The 18,976-nt window shown below is 40.9% G+C and overlaps 1 protein-coding gene across 5 annotated transcripts in view; it reads left to right on the top strand.

Annotated features, from left to right (window-relative positions):
• Positions 1–17,898, top strand: part of CLCN5 (chloride voltage-gated channel 5) — a 281,331-nt gene extending 263,433 nt beyond the window's left edge. For 2 of the 5 annotated variants that reach the window (XM_003418028.4, XM_064278288.1), the window contains 3 exons: positions 414–812; positions 952–1,168; positions 3,828–17,892. In XM_003418028.4, coding sequence (XP_003418076.2) covers positions 414–812; positions 952–1,168; positions 3,828–3,918 — 707 coding nt within the window. In that variant the 3' untranslated portion in view covers positions 3,919–17,892. Of the gene's footprint in view, positions 1–413; positions 813–951; positions 1,169–3,827 lie in introns of all 5 variants that reach the window. The other 3 variants (XM_023557854.2, XM_023557855.2, XM_064278289.1) reach the window with 3 other exon arrangements.
• The last annotated feature ends 1,078 nt before the right edge of the window (positions 17,899–18,976 follow it).

Here is an 18,976-nt window from a genome sequence, read left to right on the forward strand (position 1 = left end):
TGCTTTTGAGAAATAGATATTCTTGGCCTGAATGTCTACCTGTTTATATTAATTATATTTACGGGGAAATGTCTACTCTTCACCAGTCACAATGGCTTAAATGTGCACATTTATTTAGTGAATTTTTGTATTATCACCTAGAGAATAGTTTTATATTTTCTTAAATGTTAAAGATAATTTGAAGAAAAAAGAAAGTAACTTGTAGTTTGGTAGATACTGTTTTGAGAAATCTGAATTGTGTACACTGTAACCTTTAATGCAATTGCTAGGGTCTGTGTGGTTATAGGTTAGACCCCATTATAGCAATTTTGCTGATAAGTAAGCTTTTCTGGATGGGACGAGTGACAGGCCTGTAATTGTAATGAATACGGTATTTTGCCTGCCTTCAATAACCTGTTTCTGTTGCTTTGCAGGTGGAGTGACTCGTATGACTGTCTCTCTTGTTGTCATAATGTTTGAACTAACTGGTGGCTTGGAATACATTGTGCCTCTAATGGCTGCAGCCATGACAAGCAAGTGGGTGGCAGATGCTCTTGGGCGGGAGGGCATCTATGATGCCCACATCCGTCTCAATGGATACCCCTTTCTTGAAGCCAAAGAAGAGTTTGCTCATAAGACACTGGCAATGGATGTGATGAAACCCCGGAGAAATGATCCTCTGTTGACTGCCCTTACTCAGGACAGTATGACTGTAGAGGATGTAGAGACCATAATCAATGAAACAACTTACAGTGGCTTTCCAGTGGTAGTGTCCCGGGAGTCCCAAAGACTTGTGGGTTTTGTTCTCCGAAGAGATCTCATTATTTCAATTGGTAAGGATTTCAGAAAGGGGATAATGGAATCCACTATGGAAATAAATAAATGTGCATGAAACAGGGGAAGACAGAGGGAAGAGGGAAGTGGTTGGGGCCAGAAAGCTTCAACTTTTTTTCTCTCCCACTTTTCGAATAGAAAACGCTCGAAAAAAACAGGATGGGATTGTGAGCACTTCCATCATTTATTTCACTGAGCATTCTCCTCCAATGCCACCATACACTCCACCCACCCTGAAGCTTCGGAACATACTGGATCTCAGCCCCTTCACTGTGACGGATCTTACGCCCATGGAGATTGTAGTGGATATCTTCCGTAAGCTGGGTCTGCGTCAGTGCCTGGTTACACACAATGGGTGAGAACTCTTTGGTGGAGACAAATTGAATTGGGAGAGAAAACAGGATGTAGAGACATAAAGGAAGAAGGAGAACCCAATTCAAATGAACATTAGTAGCACTTATAGGCCTTTTGAGGAGCCCTAGTGGTACAGTGGTACAGTGGTTAAGGGATCCACTGCTAACTAAAAGGTTCTAACCCACTAGCCACTCTGTGGGAGAAAGAGGTGGCACTCTGCTTCTGTAAAGATTACAGCTTTGGGAACCCTATGGGACAGTTCTACTCTGTCCTACAGGGTCACTGTGAACCAGAATTGACTCAGCGGCAATGGGTTTGGTTTGGTTCATAGGCCTTTTGTAGCTTTCAAACGAAGATGGATGTGTTTCTTTTATCATCATAATTAATAGAAAAGGAGCTTGGGAAAGAAAGTGTATTTAACTGTTGGTTAACTGTTCATTGCATATTATAAACAACTCAGCTCTTCCCCCACAAAAGAAACCGCTGTGTTCTTTTAAACAGGCAGCACTAAAATTATAATGGCATTAGGTAGTGTATGTATATAGTACTTGGCCTTTACAATACCCTTGTTACTATTATCTGAGGATGAGGAAACCAGGTTTCGGTGAGGTTTAATGATTTGCACAATGGCTCCCAGTTAATAAATAGTAGAGGTAGGCATTTTTTTCATATTAGAATCACCTGGGATGAATTTAAAAATCACCATGCCCTCAATAAAGAACAATGATGAATCCGTGAAACATTTCATAACATGGAGGAATCTGGAAGGCATTATGCTGAGTGAAATAAGTCAGTTGCAAAAGGACAAATATTGTATATGAGACCACTATTATAAAAACTCAAGAAAAAGGTTAAACACAGAAGAAAATATTCTTTGATGGTTACGAGAAGGGGGCAGGAGGGAGGAAGAGGGGTTTTCACTAATTAGATAGTAGATAAGAACTATTTTAGGTGAAGGGAAAGACAACACACAATACAGGAGAGGTCAGCACAACTGGACTAAACCAAAAGCTAAGAAGTTTCCTGAATAAACTGCTTCGAAGGCCAGCGTAGCAGAGCCAGGGGTTTGGAGACCATGGTTTCAGGGGCCATCTAAGTCAATTGGTATAATAAAATCTATTAAGACAACATTCTGCATCCCACTTTGGAGAGTAGCATCTGGGGTCTTAAACGCTAGCAAGCGGCCATCTAAGATGCATCGATTGGTCTCAACCCACCTGGAGCAAAGGAGGATGAAGAACACCAAAGACACAAGGTAATTATGAGCCCAAGAGACAGAAAGGACCACATAAACCAGAGACTACATCAGCCTGAGACCAGAAGAATGAGATGGTGCCTGGCTACAACCAAGGACTGCCCTGACAGGGAACACAACAGAGAACCCCTGAGGGAGCAGCAGAGCAGTGGGATGCAGACCTCAAATTCTTATAAAAAGACGAGACTTAATGGTCTGACTGAGACTAGAAGGACCCCAGAGGTCATGGCCCCCAGACCTTCTGTTAGCTCAAGACAGGAACCATTCCCAAAGCCAACTCTTCAGACAGGGATTGGACTGGACTATGGGATAGAAAATGATACTGGTGAAGAATGAGCTTCTTGGATCAAGTAGACACATGAGACTATGTTGGCATCTCCTGTCTGGAGGGGAGATGAGCAGGCAGAGGGGGTCAGAAGCTGGCCAAATGGACACAAAATGAGAGACTGGAGGGAAGGAGTATGCTGTCTCATTAGCGGGAGAGCAATTAGGAGTATATAGGAAGGTGTATATAAATTTTTGTATGAGAGACTGACTTGATTTGTAAACTTTCGCTTAAAGCACAATAATTTTTTTTTTAAAGTTGCCATGTCCAAGCCATACTCCAGAACAATTTCATCAGAATCACAGACATAGGATTTATTTATATGTATTTTTTTTTAATTTTATTTAGTTTGTTACTGTTTTGACGCAGAGATAGGCTTTAAACCCATGTCTTATGACTCCCAGAGCCTTGGCTTTTTTCTTTCTGGGATATTTCTTATCCAGCAATTACATAAGAATTTTTCCTCCCTCTAAAATTTCTAAATGATATATAGTAGGTCTCTTGCAAGATTTAAATCAGTAAGGGAGCTTTCCCTAACTGGTTCATTCAACATTTACTGAATCCATACATCCTGTAAGGAGGCATTCCACTAGATTCCAAGGAGAGAGATAATTGAATAAGACCTTTCCCAGCTCTCGAGGAGTCTACAGTGTCATAGAGAAGCTAAGAGCACACAACTGATTATAGTACAGTAGCAAACAGGTCAAGTGGTACAGAAGAGGCACATACAAAAAGTGCTGTTGCTGGGAGGAAGGCAGAATTACTGCTGGCTTATAGGATTAGAGATGGTGTTCTGGAAGAGGGGCTGGACTGCAAAGGGTAAATAAGATTCATATACGTACAGAAGAATATTTAAAACAGAGGAAATTGCTTGTTCTGAGACCTAGAGGTGGAAATGCTTGGAGTGTTGGGCCTATGCATTGTCCCATTTGCCTGGTGCAGTGTTGCCTCATCACTCTGCAAGTGCAGGTAGTGTTCAAAGACAAAGTTGAAAGGACTCAGGAGGAAAAGTGTGATCTTTGGAAATGTTATTTTAACTACAGGTTTATTTTTGTTTTGTTGTATTGTTTTGTCTTTTAGACGATTGCTTGGAATCATTACCAAAAAGGATGTGTTGAAGCATATAGCACAGATGGCGAACCAAGATCCTGATTCCATTCTCTTCAACTAGAATTGCAGTGCTGTGTTGGATATAAAATAGGAAGGACATTGCAGACCCTGGATATATTTTATTAACTGGGTACCCAAAACACATTTCCCATATTTGAATGGTGAAGTTATGTTAGTGTGTTGTCTCTTTCCTACAAGTTAACCAGTTGCACTACATAATCTCTGCAACTTAATCTTCTCTTTATGAGAAAATAGTTAGGCTTCTGTGATAATTGTATTAGGAAGATTTCATGAAAGAGTAGAAGAAGATAGCTGTTGTTTAATTTTATCTTTTAAGATTTTTTTAATTAAAAAATAATTGTTAGCCAATATGCAATCACTGAAAACTATGCAAGAAAAATTACAACCATCCTGCCTATAGCCTTCATGAAACTCATGAAAAAGTCAACTTTTTTGAGCTCTACCTGTCACTGGTGGAAGATGAAGTGCCAACTAAGGGGCTTTGCTTTTCCAACCACAGAAAGGAAAGCCAGAGGGAAAATAATAATGGTATTTTCTAGACTGTGAAGATTCAGTTCAAATGTTATCTTTTTCCTGTTACAATATTTAGCATTATTAGTTTTTTATGTATATATGTTAATTTTAATTTCTGATTATATGACAATGCTGCTTGGTTAATCTCCTCTGAATGAGTTCAGAGAGGTTGACTTTTATAGCTTGCTTATTCCTGGTACTCTTTTGAAGTGCACAAAGATAAGTTATAGAGCTTTCTGCTTGTCTGCAGAAAGGATAATTTTCAGATGGTGTTTGTTAGCTAGTAGACAAGGACTTTGCCATGAATTTGTTAGTAGCAAGGAATGATTTCTTTCCAGTTTCCTTGAAATGAATGATTAGTAAAGTTCTAAGCGAAGTAACTGACTAGGAATTTCACATTTTGGTGAGATCCAAGTAATCCTCTTACCCACATGCCACCTCCACGGATGATGGTGCTTTAGACTTCTGGAATATGAGATTCACCCTTCGGCCAAAGAACTGTAAAGGGAACTAAGTCTAGACTACATACTGGTAAACCAGGCAAGATCCAGAGCTACATCAGCATTCCTTCATAAAGACTACCAGTACTAAAATAACTGGACACTCATGCCTCCTCCCAACGTTAAGTATGTCCCTGTGAGCATGCGATAGGCTTGGAGTACTTTCAGATATACTGGCATCGGAACAGGATAGGCAGCTGTGACTCCCTTTTGAGGCTCCTTATAATTCTAAATAAAAATACAGAGCTATCTTAAGACCCACGGGTATGGACAAGGCCTGGTGACACCAAAGGTGCTTGCAGCCAATTGAAAAGATACCTGTGTCAATTCCCTACCACCTTTACTGCACTGTAGGGACACCTGGTGGGATTCAGAGCCACCACCATCATTCCTAGCACTGTTTTCATTTTCTATAGTTTTACCCACATACAATTATTCCCCTTCCATTCTTTTCCCCTTTCTACTCCTCAGTACTAAACCTTCTCTTTGGGATTGAGCATTGTGCCTGGCTAATCATTCATATTACAAAAAATAACTCTTGGGACTAATTAAATTTTAATCTAAAACTCAGCAACCTTATGACATATGGGCCAGAGGTGATACACAGCCATTTTCTTTGCCATGTGTCCCAGTTGCTGCTGCCGCCATTCCTCCATTTCCACACGCATGCTCATGACAGTGATACTTAACTGCCAGTGGTAAGAGTTCAGCCTTTCCTCATTTTTCAAGCCTGTTCTCGACACTTCCAGCCATCCTTCTAGCCCAGCATCAACAGTCAGCATTTCCCCCCACCCTGAACACCTCAGTATACCTCATTTTAAAAGTTGCTGATAGCTATACTAGGAATTTTATCCCTAGTTCTTAACTTCCCCAAGTCAGAAATTCTTTTATTGCACAGAACTTATGCCAAGGCTTATTTAAATTTTCATCTGTAAAATATCAAGGCATCCATAAGAGTTTCTCTTTTTAAGTACAGTGAAATCTGTGAGAGCTGGAACTCGACGGGACTACCTTGATTTTCCGGGTCTTGCAAGTTTTTCGCTTTTCACAGGGTGCACAGTTACCACTTTTCTGTCGCTCTCTATTAGTGGAAAATGTTTGAGTTTTCCTTCTTCGACAGGTTTCTGTCTCACACAGGTTCTGGTTTTTGCAGATCTTACTGTATATCACTCTAACAATTGGATGAAAAAGAAAAAAAAAACTTTTACATTTTATCACAATCATGGCTCAATAACTTTACATCTTTTGTTCCTTCCACTCCACTGACTTCCTCACATGAGATGAGACTATTTGCCTGACTACCCCTGTATATTGTGTAGAAATCAAAGTTCTTATCTGTATATTTCTGGTTCTCTACCTATCTCTCCTTATTATCCATCCTTCCCCCTAAAGTATGCAAAGCGGGAAATGTTAGTATTTCTGGTATTCAGTGACTGGTTGTATTTCATAGTACAGGAGGGATATAGATTTCATCTAAGTTTGCCCTTGTGTTTCCTCTAGGTTCTGTTCTTTATTTTAGACAGATGAGCCAGTGTTAAGGTGCTACTTCAGAGAATAAATCCAAGAAATCAGATAACACTGTGCCAAGGTATACTTTCTAAATGCTGTTTGATCAGAGATGTGTTTTCAGACACCTTCCTCTTTTTCTGGCCCCAGCTTCCTTCTGGCTCAGGCCAGCTGTGGAGTAGGAGTGCTGTAATCCACAAAACAGATATCTTCTGGTATCTGGATAACCTGACATTGACAATAATTTGAATTTGCCATCTGGCAAAGCAAAAAATTAATTTGCTGATTGAACCACAAAGCAATTCACTTGTTTTGGTACCAAAGGCTGAATCTGAACCCTTTACAGGAAGAACAGAGCAGAGCATAAATTTCTCTGTTGAGTCTTCAATTCTGTTAGAACATAAGAATGTTAAAGTAATGGAGACTTTAGTGTTGTCTGAGGCAGCTAAGTAATTCAGAACCAAAGCCTTATGAGACCATTCAGATGTTGGGGGGGGGCACGGAACTTAGAATGCAAGAGAGTCCATTATGAGAGGTAATAATTGTATGTTTTTAAGTATTTAAGTCACTTGCTGTTGTTGGGTCTTGCTGTTGGTTCTGTCAGGTGATGAATCTTTTGTTTTTTTAATAAATCCAAAGAGCACAAATTTAGAAGTTCAGTTTTTAATAATGGTAACAAAGACGGTGCTGAGAATTTTGAATGGCCAGTGTGTTTTATATTGCCCAAGTACTTACTGATGACTGACCCACATTGTATTGTGAGGTATTGATTTACCTACACTGGAACCAGTGGTGGGCCACCCATCAGTTCAGAGGAAGCAGGAGGACATCTTTCATGGTGGTGTATAGGGTATTGAACTTCTGAAAGCCTTAAGAAAAATTAGGAATTTAGAAAGTAAATGGAAGGTAGAACATTGAGTCCTTAAAAAAAATAGATATCTAAATACAGGCATACCTTGGAGATATTGCAGGTTTGATTTCAGACCACCGCAATAAAGCAAATATCATGAAAAAGTGAGTCACATGAATTTTTTGGTTTCTCAGTGCATGTAAAAGTTATGTGTATACTATACTGTAGTCTATTAAGTGTGCAGTAGCATTATGTCTAAAAAAAACAATGTACATACCTTAATTAAAAATACCTGATTGGTAAAAAATGCTAACCATCATTTCAGCCTTCAGCAAGTCATAATCTTTTTGGTGGTGGAGGGTCTTGTCTTGATGTCGATGGCTGCTGACTGATCAGGGTGGTGGTTGTTGAAGGTTGGGGTGGCTGTGGTGGCAATTTCTTAAAATAAGACAACAGTGAAGTTTGCTCCATCGATTCACTCTTCCTTTCACAAAAGATTTCTCCAAAGCATGTGATGCTGTTTGATAGCATTTCACACACATTAGAACTTCTTTTAAAATTGGAGTCGATCTTCTCAAACTCTGCCACTGCTTTATCAACTAAATTCATGTAATATTCTCAATCTTCTGTTGTCATTTCAACAATGTTCATAGCATCTTCACCAGTAGATTCCATCTCAAGAAACTACTTTCTCTGCTCATCCGTAAGAAGCAACTCCTCATCCATTGAAGTTTTATTATGAGATTGCAGCAATACAGCCATATCTTCAGGCTCCACTTCTAATTCTCTTGGTATTTCTACCACATCTCTAGTTACTTCCTCCACTAAAGTCTTGCACTCCTGAAAGTTGTCCATGAAGGTTGAAATCAACTTCTTGCAAACTCCTGTTGATATTTTGACCTCCTTCCATGAATCACAAATGTTCTTAATGGCATCTAGAGTGGTGAATCCTTTCCAGAAGGTTTTCAGTTTACTTTGCCCAAGAAATCACTGTCTGTGGCAGCTATAGCCTTACAAAATGTATTTCTTAAATCATAAGACTTAAAAGTTGAAATTACTCCTTGATCTGTGGAATACAGAATGGATGTTGTGTTAGCAAGCATGAAAACAACATTAATCTCCTTGTATATCTCTACCAGAGCTCTTGGGTGATCAGGTGCATTGTTGTAAATATATCACATAAAAAAAAACATAACTCTTGCCAATTCAACTTTTTTTTATTGTGCTTTAAGTGAAAGTTTACCAATCAAGTCAGTCTCTCATACAAAAATTTATATACACCTTCCTACATCACTGGGTTTTTGTTTTTTATATACTCCTAATTGCTCTCCCCCTAATGAGACAGCATACTCCTTCCCTCCAGTCTCTCATTTTGTGTCCATTTGGCCAGCTTCTGACCCCCTCTGCCTGCTCATCTCCCTCCAGACAGGAGATGCCAACATAGTCTCACGTGTCTACTTGATCCAAGAAGCTCATTCTTCACCAGTATCATTTTCTATCCCATAGTCCAATCCAATCCCTGTCTGAAGAGTTGGCTTTGGGAATGGTTCCTGTCTTGGGCTAATAGAAGGTCTGGGGACCGTGACCTCTGGGGTCCTTCTAGTCTCAGTCAGACCGTTAAGTCTGGTCTTTTTATGAGAATTTGAGGTCTGCATCCCACTGCTCTCCTGCTCCCTCAGGGGTTCTCTGTTGCATTCCCTGTCAGGGTAGTCCTCGGTTGTAGCCAGGGACCATCTAGTTCTTCTGGTCTCAGGCTGATGTAGTCTCTGGTTTATGTGGCTCTTTCTATCTCTTGGGCTCATAATTACCTTGTGTTCTTGGTGTTCTTCATTCTCCTTTGCTCCAGGTGGGTTGAGACCAATTGATGTATCTTAGATGGCCGCTTGTTAGCGTTTAAGACCCCAGACGCTACTCTCCAAAGTAGGATGCAGAACTTTTTTTTTAATAGATTTTATTATGCCAATTGACTTAGATGTTCCCTGAAACCATGGTCCCCAAACCCCCGGCCCTGCTACGCTGGCCTTCGAAGCATTCAGTTTATTCAGGAAACTTCTTTGCTTTTGGTTTAGTCCAGTTGTGCTGACCTCTCCTGTATCATGTGGTGTCTTTCCCTTCACCTAAAATAGTTCTTATCTACTATCTAATTAGTGAAAACCCCTCTTCCTCCCTCCTGCCCCCCTCTCGTACCCATCAAAGAATATTTTCTTCTCTGTTTAAACTATTTCTCCAGTTCTTACCATAGTGATCTCATACAATATTTGTCCTTTTGCAACTAATTTCACTCAGCATAACGTCTTCCAGATTCCTCCATGTTATGAAATGATACACAGTTTCATCATTGTTCTTTAACGATGCGTAGTATTCCATTGTGTGAATATACCATAATTTATTTATCCATTCATCCGTCGATGGGCACCTTGGTTGCTTCCATCTTTTTGCTGTTGTGAACAGTGCGAGCAGTAATATTTTGAAAGGAATCTTTTTTTTTTCTGAGCAGTAGTCTCAACCGTATGCTTAAAATATTCCATAAACAATGTTGTAAACAGATGTGCTGTCACCCAGGCTTTGTTGTTCCATTTACATAGAACAGGCAGAGTAGCTTTAGCATAATTCTTAAGGGCCCTAGGATTTTTGGAATGGTAAACGAGCGTTGGCTTCAACTTAAAGCCACCAGCTGCATCAGCCCCTAACGAGAGAGTCAGCCTGTCCTTTGAAGCTTTGAAGCAGACATTGACTTCTCCTCTCTGGCCATGAAGGTCCTAGAGGGCATCTTCTTCCAGTAGAAGGCTGTTTCCTCTGCACTGAAAACCTGTTGTCTAGCGCAGCCCCCTCCATCAGTCAGCTGGATCTCCTGGGTAACTCGCTGCAGCTTCTACATCAGCACTTGCTGCTTCACCTGGCACTTTTATGCTACGGACACGGCTTCTCTCCTTAAACCTCACGAACCAACCTCTGCCAGCTTCATACTTTTCTTCTGCGGCTTCCTCACCTCTCTCAGCCTTCATAAAATTGAAGAGAGTTAGGGCCTTGCTCTGGATTAGGCTTTGCTTAAGGGAACGCTGTGGCTGGTTTGCTCTATCCAGACCACTAAAAACTTCTCCATATCAGCAATAAGGCTGTTTTGTTTTCTTATAACTCCTGTGTTCACTGGAGTAGCACTTTTAATTTCCCTCAAGAACTTTTCCTTTGCATTCACAACTTGGTGAATTGTTTGGCACAAGAGGCCTAACTTTCAGCCTATCTTGGCTTTTGACATGACTTCCTCACTAAGCTTATTCTTTTCTAGCTTTCGAAAGACGCTTCCTTTCACTTGAACGCTTAGAGGTCATTGTAGGGTTATTAATTGGCCTAATTTCAATATTGTTGTGTCTCAGGAAATAGGGAGGCCTGAGGAGAGGGAGTGAGATGGGGGAATGGCCAGTTGGTGGAACAGTCAGAACACACACAATATTTATTAAGTTTTCCATCTTATATGGGTATGGTTCATGGCACCCCAAAAGAATTACAATAGTTACATCGAAGATCACTGATCACAGATCATCATAACAGATACAATAATAATGAAAAAGTTTGAAATATTGCGAGAAGTACCAAAATGTGACACAGAGACACAAAGTGAGCACATGCTTTTGGAAAAATGACACTGATAGACTTGATCGATGCACAGTTGACACAAACCTTCAATTTGCACAAAACACAGTATCTGTGAAGCGCAAGAAAATGAGGTATGCCTGTAATGTCTGAACCTACACGTCCTAAAATGTTGATTTTTTTTTTCCCTTTCCTAACCACCTCTGGAACTGCCTGGTCTCCCTTTGGAGAAGGAATTGAAAGTTATGGCAGTTGAAGAGCCCTAGTTTGTGTGAGATGGTGGGAACAAGGCCATTCCATGTCCCAAGCCATACATCCTGGCATTTATAAACTACTTAATCATGTACCTGAAGGGGAAAAACAATAAAGACAATAAAGTACCCCCCCAACCATGCTTTCCATACAAAGGAGAGGCTTAAAGCAGTGTTTGGCTTCAGGGAAGCCTACTTATATGGAGAAGGCTGACCCAAGACATCTTCTCATGAAGGAGTACAGCCTCTACTGCCATTGCCTAAGTGATTAACTTTAGGTATATTCTCTTTAATTTCTATAGCAAAATGTTTTGTTTTTTTTTTAAATCTATTAAATCCTTTATCTGTCACCAGTTGTCTTCAAGTCATTTCTGACTAATGGCAACCCTATGTGTGTCAGAGTAGAACTGTGCTCCATAGTTTTTTCTTTTTTAATTTTGTTGTGTTTTAGGTGAAATTTTACAGCACAAATTAGTTTCTCATTCAAAAATTTATACACAAATTGTTTTGTGACATTAGTTGCAATCCCTTTAATGTGTCAGTACTCTCCCCCTTTCCCTTTCCACCCTGGGGTCTCCGTGTCCATTCGTCCAGTTTTCCTGTCCCTTCCTGCCTTCTCATCTTTGCTTTTGGGCAGATGTTGCCCATTTGGTCTCGTATACTTGACTGGACTAAGAAACACATTCCTAACGTGTTACCGTTTGCTTTATTCCATAGTTTTTTAATGGCAGATATTTTGGAAGTCGATCACCAGGCCTTTTTTCCAAGGCACCTCTGGGTGGACTTGAACCTCCAGTCTTTCAGTTGGCAGCCAAATGCCTTAACCATTTGCACCACACCCTAGTATCTGGGTCAAGCCCTGGTGGCATAGTGGTTAAGTGCTTGGCTGCTAACCAAAACATTGACAGTTCAAATCCACCAGCTGCTCCTTGGAAACCCTATGGGGCAGTTCTAATCTGTCCTGTAGGGTTGCTATGAGTCAGAATCAACTTTACAGCAATGATTTTTTTTTTTTTTAGTATCTGGGTGGCGCAAATGGTTAAGCGTTAGACTATTAGCCAAAAGGTTGGTGGTTTGAACCCACCCAGAGGTGCCTTGGAAGACAAGCTGGCAATCTGCTTCCAAAAGGTCACAGCCTTGAAAACCCTATGGAACAGTTCTACTCTGAACACATGAGTTTGTCATGAGTCAGAATTGACTCAATGGCAACCAACAACAACAAAATATATACTTATTGTGTATTAAGAAGAAAAAGGTGAGGGTTTCTCAGGTCATAGCTCAAAGAAAAAAAACACAAACCACAACAAAACCACAAACAGAGCTGTGCTAAATTTGTAGTTACATCAGTGTAGTGGACCTGTGGTTAGAAACTGAACTTTTTGGTAGTTTGCTCCAAGGAGAGACATTCTTGGAATCGTGGTGTTAGCAACTTTGAGTTATACCCCAAACGTTTGCTGGCCACATTTTCATTTCAACACATCTAGATCTGGGCAAAATTTCGAAGTGATGTAGGGAACAAAATAGGTTTTTCCACTGTGTAGTCTGCTTTTGCCAAATCCCCAAAGAAGAAAACTATAAGATGTGTGGAGTTTGAATTTCTTGGATGGGACCTATCAGGTAGTCCAGCCCAATTCTGCAGTCCTAACTCCCTATGTCTAAGTTCCTGCCAAAGGGTCTTCAGCCTCTATGCACACACTTCTTGAACGTGTGGCCTTTTAAGGAGAGATAGCATGTGATGATTTAAAAAACATGAGGGTTAAAAAAAAAGACCTCTCTCTTTCTCCTATTCCCCGAAGCCAGATTTCTCTCCGTCGTTACAAGCATAGCGTTTTGAATGTGGACCTTGGAAGAGAGGGAGGATGGTTTTGAGAATACAGAATGGAAGATACTTCTGAGTTGAAGGGGTCAATGGGGCTTTTCTTTACCTTAGGGACTAAAGCCAGTGGTATCTGTCAAGAATGTCGAGGGCTTTTAGCATTTCAAGGAAGAAAGCTTATTACCTACTAGTCCAAATCTTGGAAACCCTGGTGGCATAGTGGTTAAGTGCTACGGCTGCTAACCAAAGGGTCGGCAGCTCGAATCCGCCAGGCACTCCTTGGAAACTCTATGGGGCAGTTCTACTCTGTCCTACAGGGTTGCTATGAGTCGGAATCGACTCGACGGCACTGGGTTTGGTTTGGGTTTGGTTAGTCCATATCTGTAGCCCTGGTGGTGTAGTGGTTAAAAGCTCAGCTGCTAACCAAAAGGTCAGCAGTTTGAATCCACCAGCCGCTTCTTGGAAACCCTGTGGGGCAGTTCTACTCTGTCCTACAGTGTTGCTATGAGTTGGAATCAACTTGACAGCAACGGATTTTTTTAGTCCAAATCTGTTGAAATTCAGATGAAGTCTAGGATTTGGTGAGTGAAATGCCATCTGGCAAAATGGGAAAGAGGAAGTAGCCTGAGATCATTGTACCAGGATGAGAGTTTTTAGGTTCATTTTCATATTTGAGTATACCTCAAAATAACATGGTCCTTCGGGAGTACTTTTACCTCCTCCATTTCACTTTGCCCCCTCTTCTTCCTCCTTTCTGTCCCATTGTCTTGCCTTTTTAGTACTCAGCTTTTTGTAAGTATTTACTTTTTTATTATATATTTGGTCCTTTGGGACTGTGTAATGATTAAGAATTGCATTCTAGATAAAAAATGATGTGTATTAATATTACATTTTGTTCTCTTAAACTGTCTTTTGAAGCTATTCTGCTAACCAGGTACAGGCCAGAAAAGAGTTGGGCCTGACAGACAGCACCCTGGTCATGTCACCTAAGGATGACATTGATGTCATAATGGTGACTCTTCTCCATTTTACCAAGGTCAGTCTCCTGCTCTAACCTCTGCCCAGTCAGTTCTGGCCTTTGGAAAACCACCACCCACTGAGTGAGCCCATGAGGCCAGGAGGATCAGAGGGGCTAGGTTTTAGCCCATGGGCTACCATATGAATATCTCTGTGTACACTCATTTGTAGGGCAGGCTCCAACTGCATAAGCCAAATAAAACATGTCTGACTTGACATTTTAGTTCCTGAGAGCTGGTCACAGTTCACATGAAGCTAATATATAAACATCAACAGCAACTAGGCATCCAGAAATTATCTTCAACCAAAGCTAATATAGCCTGAGTTTCCATAGGAAGCTTGGTGCTGAGCTGCTCAGAGCAATTATTTATCTGAGTGTTGCCAACACTTTAGCCATACTTTCTTAGCTTTAGTCCAACTTTTAAAATGTTGGACCCTGTTCATAGGCACAGCCTGGACCAAAGCTGTGGCTCACCGCTCACTTCATTCTGCTCCCTGGTCATGCATAGCAACATAGTCTAAAAAGGAAAGCATGGGCTGGGGGAGTTAGGAGACCTGGTTTATATTCCCTGTGCTTCTACTAACTAGCCTTGAGATCTTAACCACTCTGTGCCTCAGTGTTCCCATCTGCAAAATGGGGACAGTGTTACTTGCCCTACCTACCTCATAGGGTTGTTGTGAGGATAAACCAAGACAATGAATGGAACGTACTTTGACAAGTAAGTGCTATGCAAATCGTAAGAAATGGAAACAATCATGTTAAAGGCAATGGAATAGAAACTGGTAGAAGGGTTAATGGGCTAGTCCGGCCCTTTCTCTATGTGGCTTAAAAGCAGGTCACCATTGCTTTATATATTTCCACTTACCACAGATTTGTAATTATGCATGTAATAAATAAAGCACAGCCTTATCCAACTGGTGTATGGTATTTTTTTGAAGACCCTAAACTTTGTAGCCATTGATTTCTGATCGTAAAAGTGGGGTGGCGAGCATAGGGAGAGTAGTGTAAAAGGCAACTTTAGTTGGAATCAGCAGGCTCCACTTCTTAAAAAGATTTGTTAAATATTTATTTATGTATTTCAAGATTCAGTAATATTTTTTGCCATAATGAGGCAAACGAGGAGCAGCTTGTGTTTTCTGAGAGATCCCAGATACCTAGATACCTTATTCATTATGGCTACTTAAATTGTGTCTCATACATGGGTGATAATTTCCTGATGACCTGAGAATCAACTGGGAGCTGTTTTTTGTCTTTCTTTGATCTTTTAATGAGTGTAAGATCATGAGCTTTGACAGATCTCTTTCCTGCAGTCACTTTTTAAAAAACTGTTTCGTTGTTGTTAATTGAAAATTGACACAGTAGAACATGCACCAATTCAACCATTTCTACATGTACAATTCCATGCATTGATTATATTCTTTTAGTTGTGCAACCATTCTCACCCTCCTTTTCTGAGTTGTTCCTCCCCCATTAACATAAACTCACTGCCCCCTAAGGTTTCTATCTAATCTTTTGAGTTGCTGTTGTCAATTTGATCACATGTCGATAATTCTTAAAAGAATATAATGCTCAAGGCAGACTTTTTTACTAGTTAAGCTAAACTATTGTTTGGTTTTAAGAAGACTTCAGAGGATATTTTTGGTTTAAGGTTTAAAGATCATCTCAGGGTGATAATTTCAGGGGTTCATCCAGCCTCAATGGCTCCAGGAAATCAGTATGTCATAAGAATCTGAAATTCTGTTCTGCGTTTTCCCCCTTTTGATCAGTAGTCTTCAATAGAATCTTTGATCAAAATGTTCAGTAATGGTAGCCAGGTACCATCCAGTTCTTCTGGTCTCATGGCAAAGAAGGCAGTTATTCATGGAGACAATTAGCCATGCATTCCATTTCCTCCTCCTATTCCTGACTCTCTTTCTTCCTCTGTTGCTCTAACCTGTAGTCACTTCTTACAAGGAGTGGAATGCATGATTAAAATTGTTCTTCAGATAAATACTAGTGTTCTTAGCATTCTTTATGATATGTTGGGATTAAAATGTCTTCTGTGAGAAACCTGCTGAAATGACCATGTAAATTAAAGTGGGTGGGGGGAGGTGCTTGAGTATACAAACATTTCCTTTTCACACTTCCCTGGAACACAGAACACAAAGTAAAGCTATACTTTGAACATGGCTTACCTACTTTTCACCCTGTTTTTCCTGCATTTCATTCCTTCCTTTCTCCCTCTCAACATTAGCCAGACACCAGTAAGGCAGTTTACCTGTGTCCAACTTTTCATGTAAGAGTTTGTCTAGTCGACATTGGATTATATGTGTACTGGCATTGACTTGCTATCTTGTTGCTACCAAGAATTTAATGCCATTGGCTTACTTGGTATCGTTTCAGGAAGGACACTTCTATATAACAATAACTCCCCCATAGGCCTGAAATTCCACAAAGAAATTTCAGTTCTTGATGATATTCATCATTTCACTGTGCCCGTTCCACATTGCTGCCATTCTTGTCTCTAAATACCTTTTGAGAAGAAGCAATACATCTAACTGTTACCACCTATCAACAGATCTATTCTCTGTAGGATTCAGATAAAAGTTGCTTTGATGGAATGTGAAGTTCAGGAGTTGCCCAGAGAAAGACTTGGAAATGACCACCAGATGTCAGTGCAATCATTAAAGTACTGATGTGGCATTACAGGGGAAGTAAGCACAACTGGACTAAACCAAAAGCTAAGAAGTTTCCTGAATACAACCAAACACTTTGAGGGACAGGGTAGCAGGGGCAGCAGTCTGGGGACCATGGCTTCAGGGGACATCTAGGTGAACTGGCATAACAAAATATATTAAAACGTTCTGCATCCCACTTTGGTGAGTGTCGTCTGGGGTCTTAAAAGCTAGCAAGCGGCCATCTAAGATGCATCAATTGGTCTCAACCCACCCGGAGCAAAGGAGAATGAACACCAAACACACAAGGAAAATATGAGCCCAAGAGACAGAAAGGGCCACATAAACCAGAGACTCCATCAGCATGAGACTGGAAGAACTACATGGTGCCCGGCTACCACCAATGACTGCCCTGACAGGAAACACAACAGAGAATCCCTGATGGAGCAGGAGAGCAGTGGGAGGCAGACCTCAAATTCTAGTAAGAAGACCAGACTTAATGGTCTGACTGAGACTGGAGGGACCCCAGAGGTCATGGCCCCCAGACTCTCTATTAGGCCAAAACTAAAACTATTCCCAAAGCCAACTTTTCAGACAAAGATTAGACTGGACTATAAGACATAAAATGATACTGGTGAGGAGTGTGCTTCTTAGCTCAAGTAGACACATGAGACTATGGGAAGTTCCTGTCTGGAGATAGATGAGAAGGCAGAAGGGGACAGGAGCTGGTCGAATGGATGTGGGAAATACAGGGCAGAGAGAAGGAGCATGCTGTTACGTTGTAGGGAGAGCAACTAGGGTCACATAACAATGTGTGTATAAGTTTTTGTATGAGAAACTGACTTGAATTGTAAACTTTCACTTAAACCACAATTTAAAAAAAAACTGATGTGGCTAAGTATGGGCCACACAGAAACTGCCTGAGGGGTAGGCAGCAGGCAAGAAGCATGAATTGATACACAGAGCTAGACACTAAACCAATCCGTTGCTGATGAGTTGATTCATACTCATGGGGACCCCATGTGTTACAGAGTAGACCTGCTCCATAGGATTTTCTTGGCTGTGATCTTATGGAAGAAGATCACCAGGCCTTTCTTCCACGGTGCCACTGGGTGGGTTCAAACTGCCAACCTTTAGTAGTCAAGCGCAAACTGCACCACCTTTGGATCTTGAGCTAAGTACTGTTGAGTTGCTTCTGACTCATAACAACCCTATATGACAGAGTAGAACTGCCCCGTAGAGTTTCCTAGGTTTAAATCTGTAAGGGAGCAAGTCACCAGGTCTTTTCCCCCAAAAAAGTGGCTGGTGGGTTTGAACCGCTGACCATTTGGTTAGCAGCCAAGCATTTAACCATTATGCCACCAGGGCTCCTTGAGCTAGGTGCTAGGAATACAAAATTCAATCACGTATTTCTTAGTTTATCGTTTTTATGTATATAAGAAACTTTATGCTTTACTTATTAAAAAAAAAAAGTCCGGTCACATGGCAGTCTTTGCCTTTAAGGAGCTTATTGTCTTGGAGTCCCAAAGGTATAATTTCCTCTTCAAGCCACTGTTCCAGATAAAAATAACAGGGGAAACAAAGTCTCTTGTTTCTCCTCCAGTAGTGTGGCCATATAATTTATTGTACAATAAGTCCCTGGGTTATGAATATCCGACTTACAGACAACTTGTACTGGTCCTTTAATATTACATAAAGTTGCCCTCACTTTGAAACCATTGAACGAACCCCTACTCCCAACAAATTCTTCATCACAGTCACCTTCGTTTGCTGCATGTGCAGCTTTGAAATCATTGAAAAGGCTTTGAGTCTTTTCTTGCACTAAGACCAAAACAAACAAACCCATTGCCATCGAGTCGATTCCAACTCATAGTGACCATATAGGACAGAGTAGAACTGACCCATAGGGTTTCCAAGGAGTACCTGGTGGATTCGAACTGCCAAGCTTTTGGTTAGCAGCCGTAGCTCTTAACCACTGCACCACCAGGGTTTCCTCTTGCACTAAACCAAAAAAAAACCAAAACCACTGCCGTCGAGTTGAGTCCAACTCATAGCGACCCTAAAGTAAGGCTAAATAAGAACCGTATGCATCTGTTCTGACTTACCTACGAATTCGTAATGACACACTTAGGAACGGATCTTGTTTGTAACCCAGGGTCTGCCTGTATTACTAGAACACTTTTGACACTGGAAGGCTAGTGTTAGTAATTACCCAAGGACTGCAGATGTAAACTGGGACTATCCCAGGAAAACCAAGAAGTGTGGTCATTATATTCCTTAGAGATTTCCAGCTCCTGACCTTTGGGCACAAGCTCCAGGTATCTCAAGCCCCCCTCCCTGGGATCTCAGGCTTTGCCCTTCCTTTGAGATTTGAATACCACTTTCCTGGACTTGATTAA

The sequence above is a fragment of the Loxodonta africana genome, chromosome X (genome assembly GCF_030014295.1).
Source record: "Loxodonta africana isolate mLoxAfr1 chromosome X, mLoxAfr1.hap2, whole genome shotgun sequence".
Taxonomy (NCBI): Eukaryota; Metazoa; Chordata; class Mammalia; order Proboscidea; family Elephantidae; genus Loxodonta; species Loxodonta africana.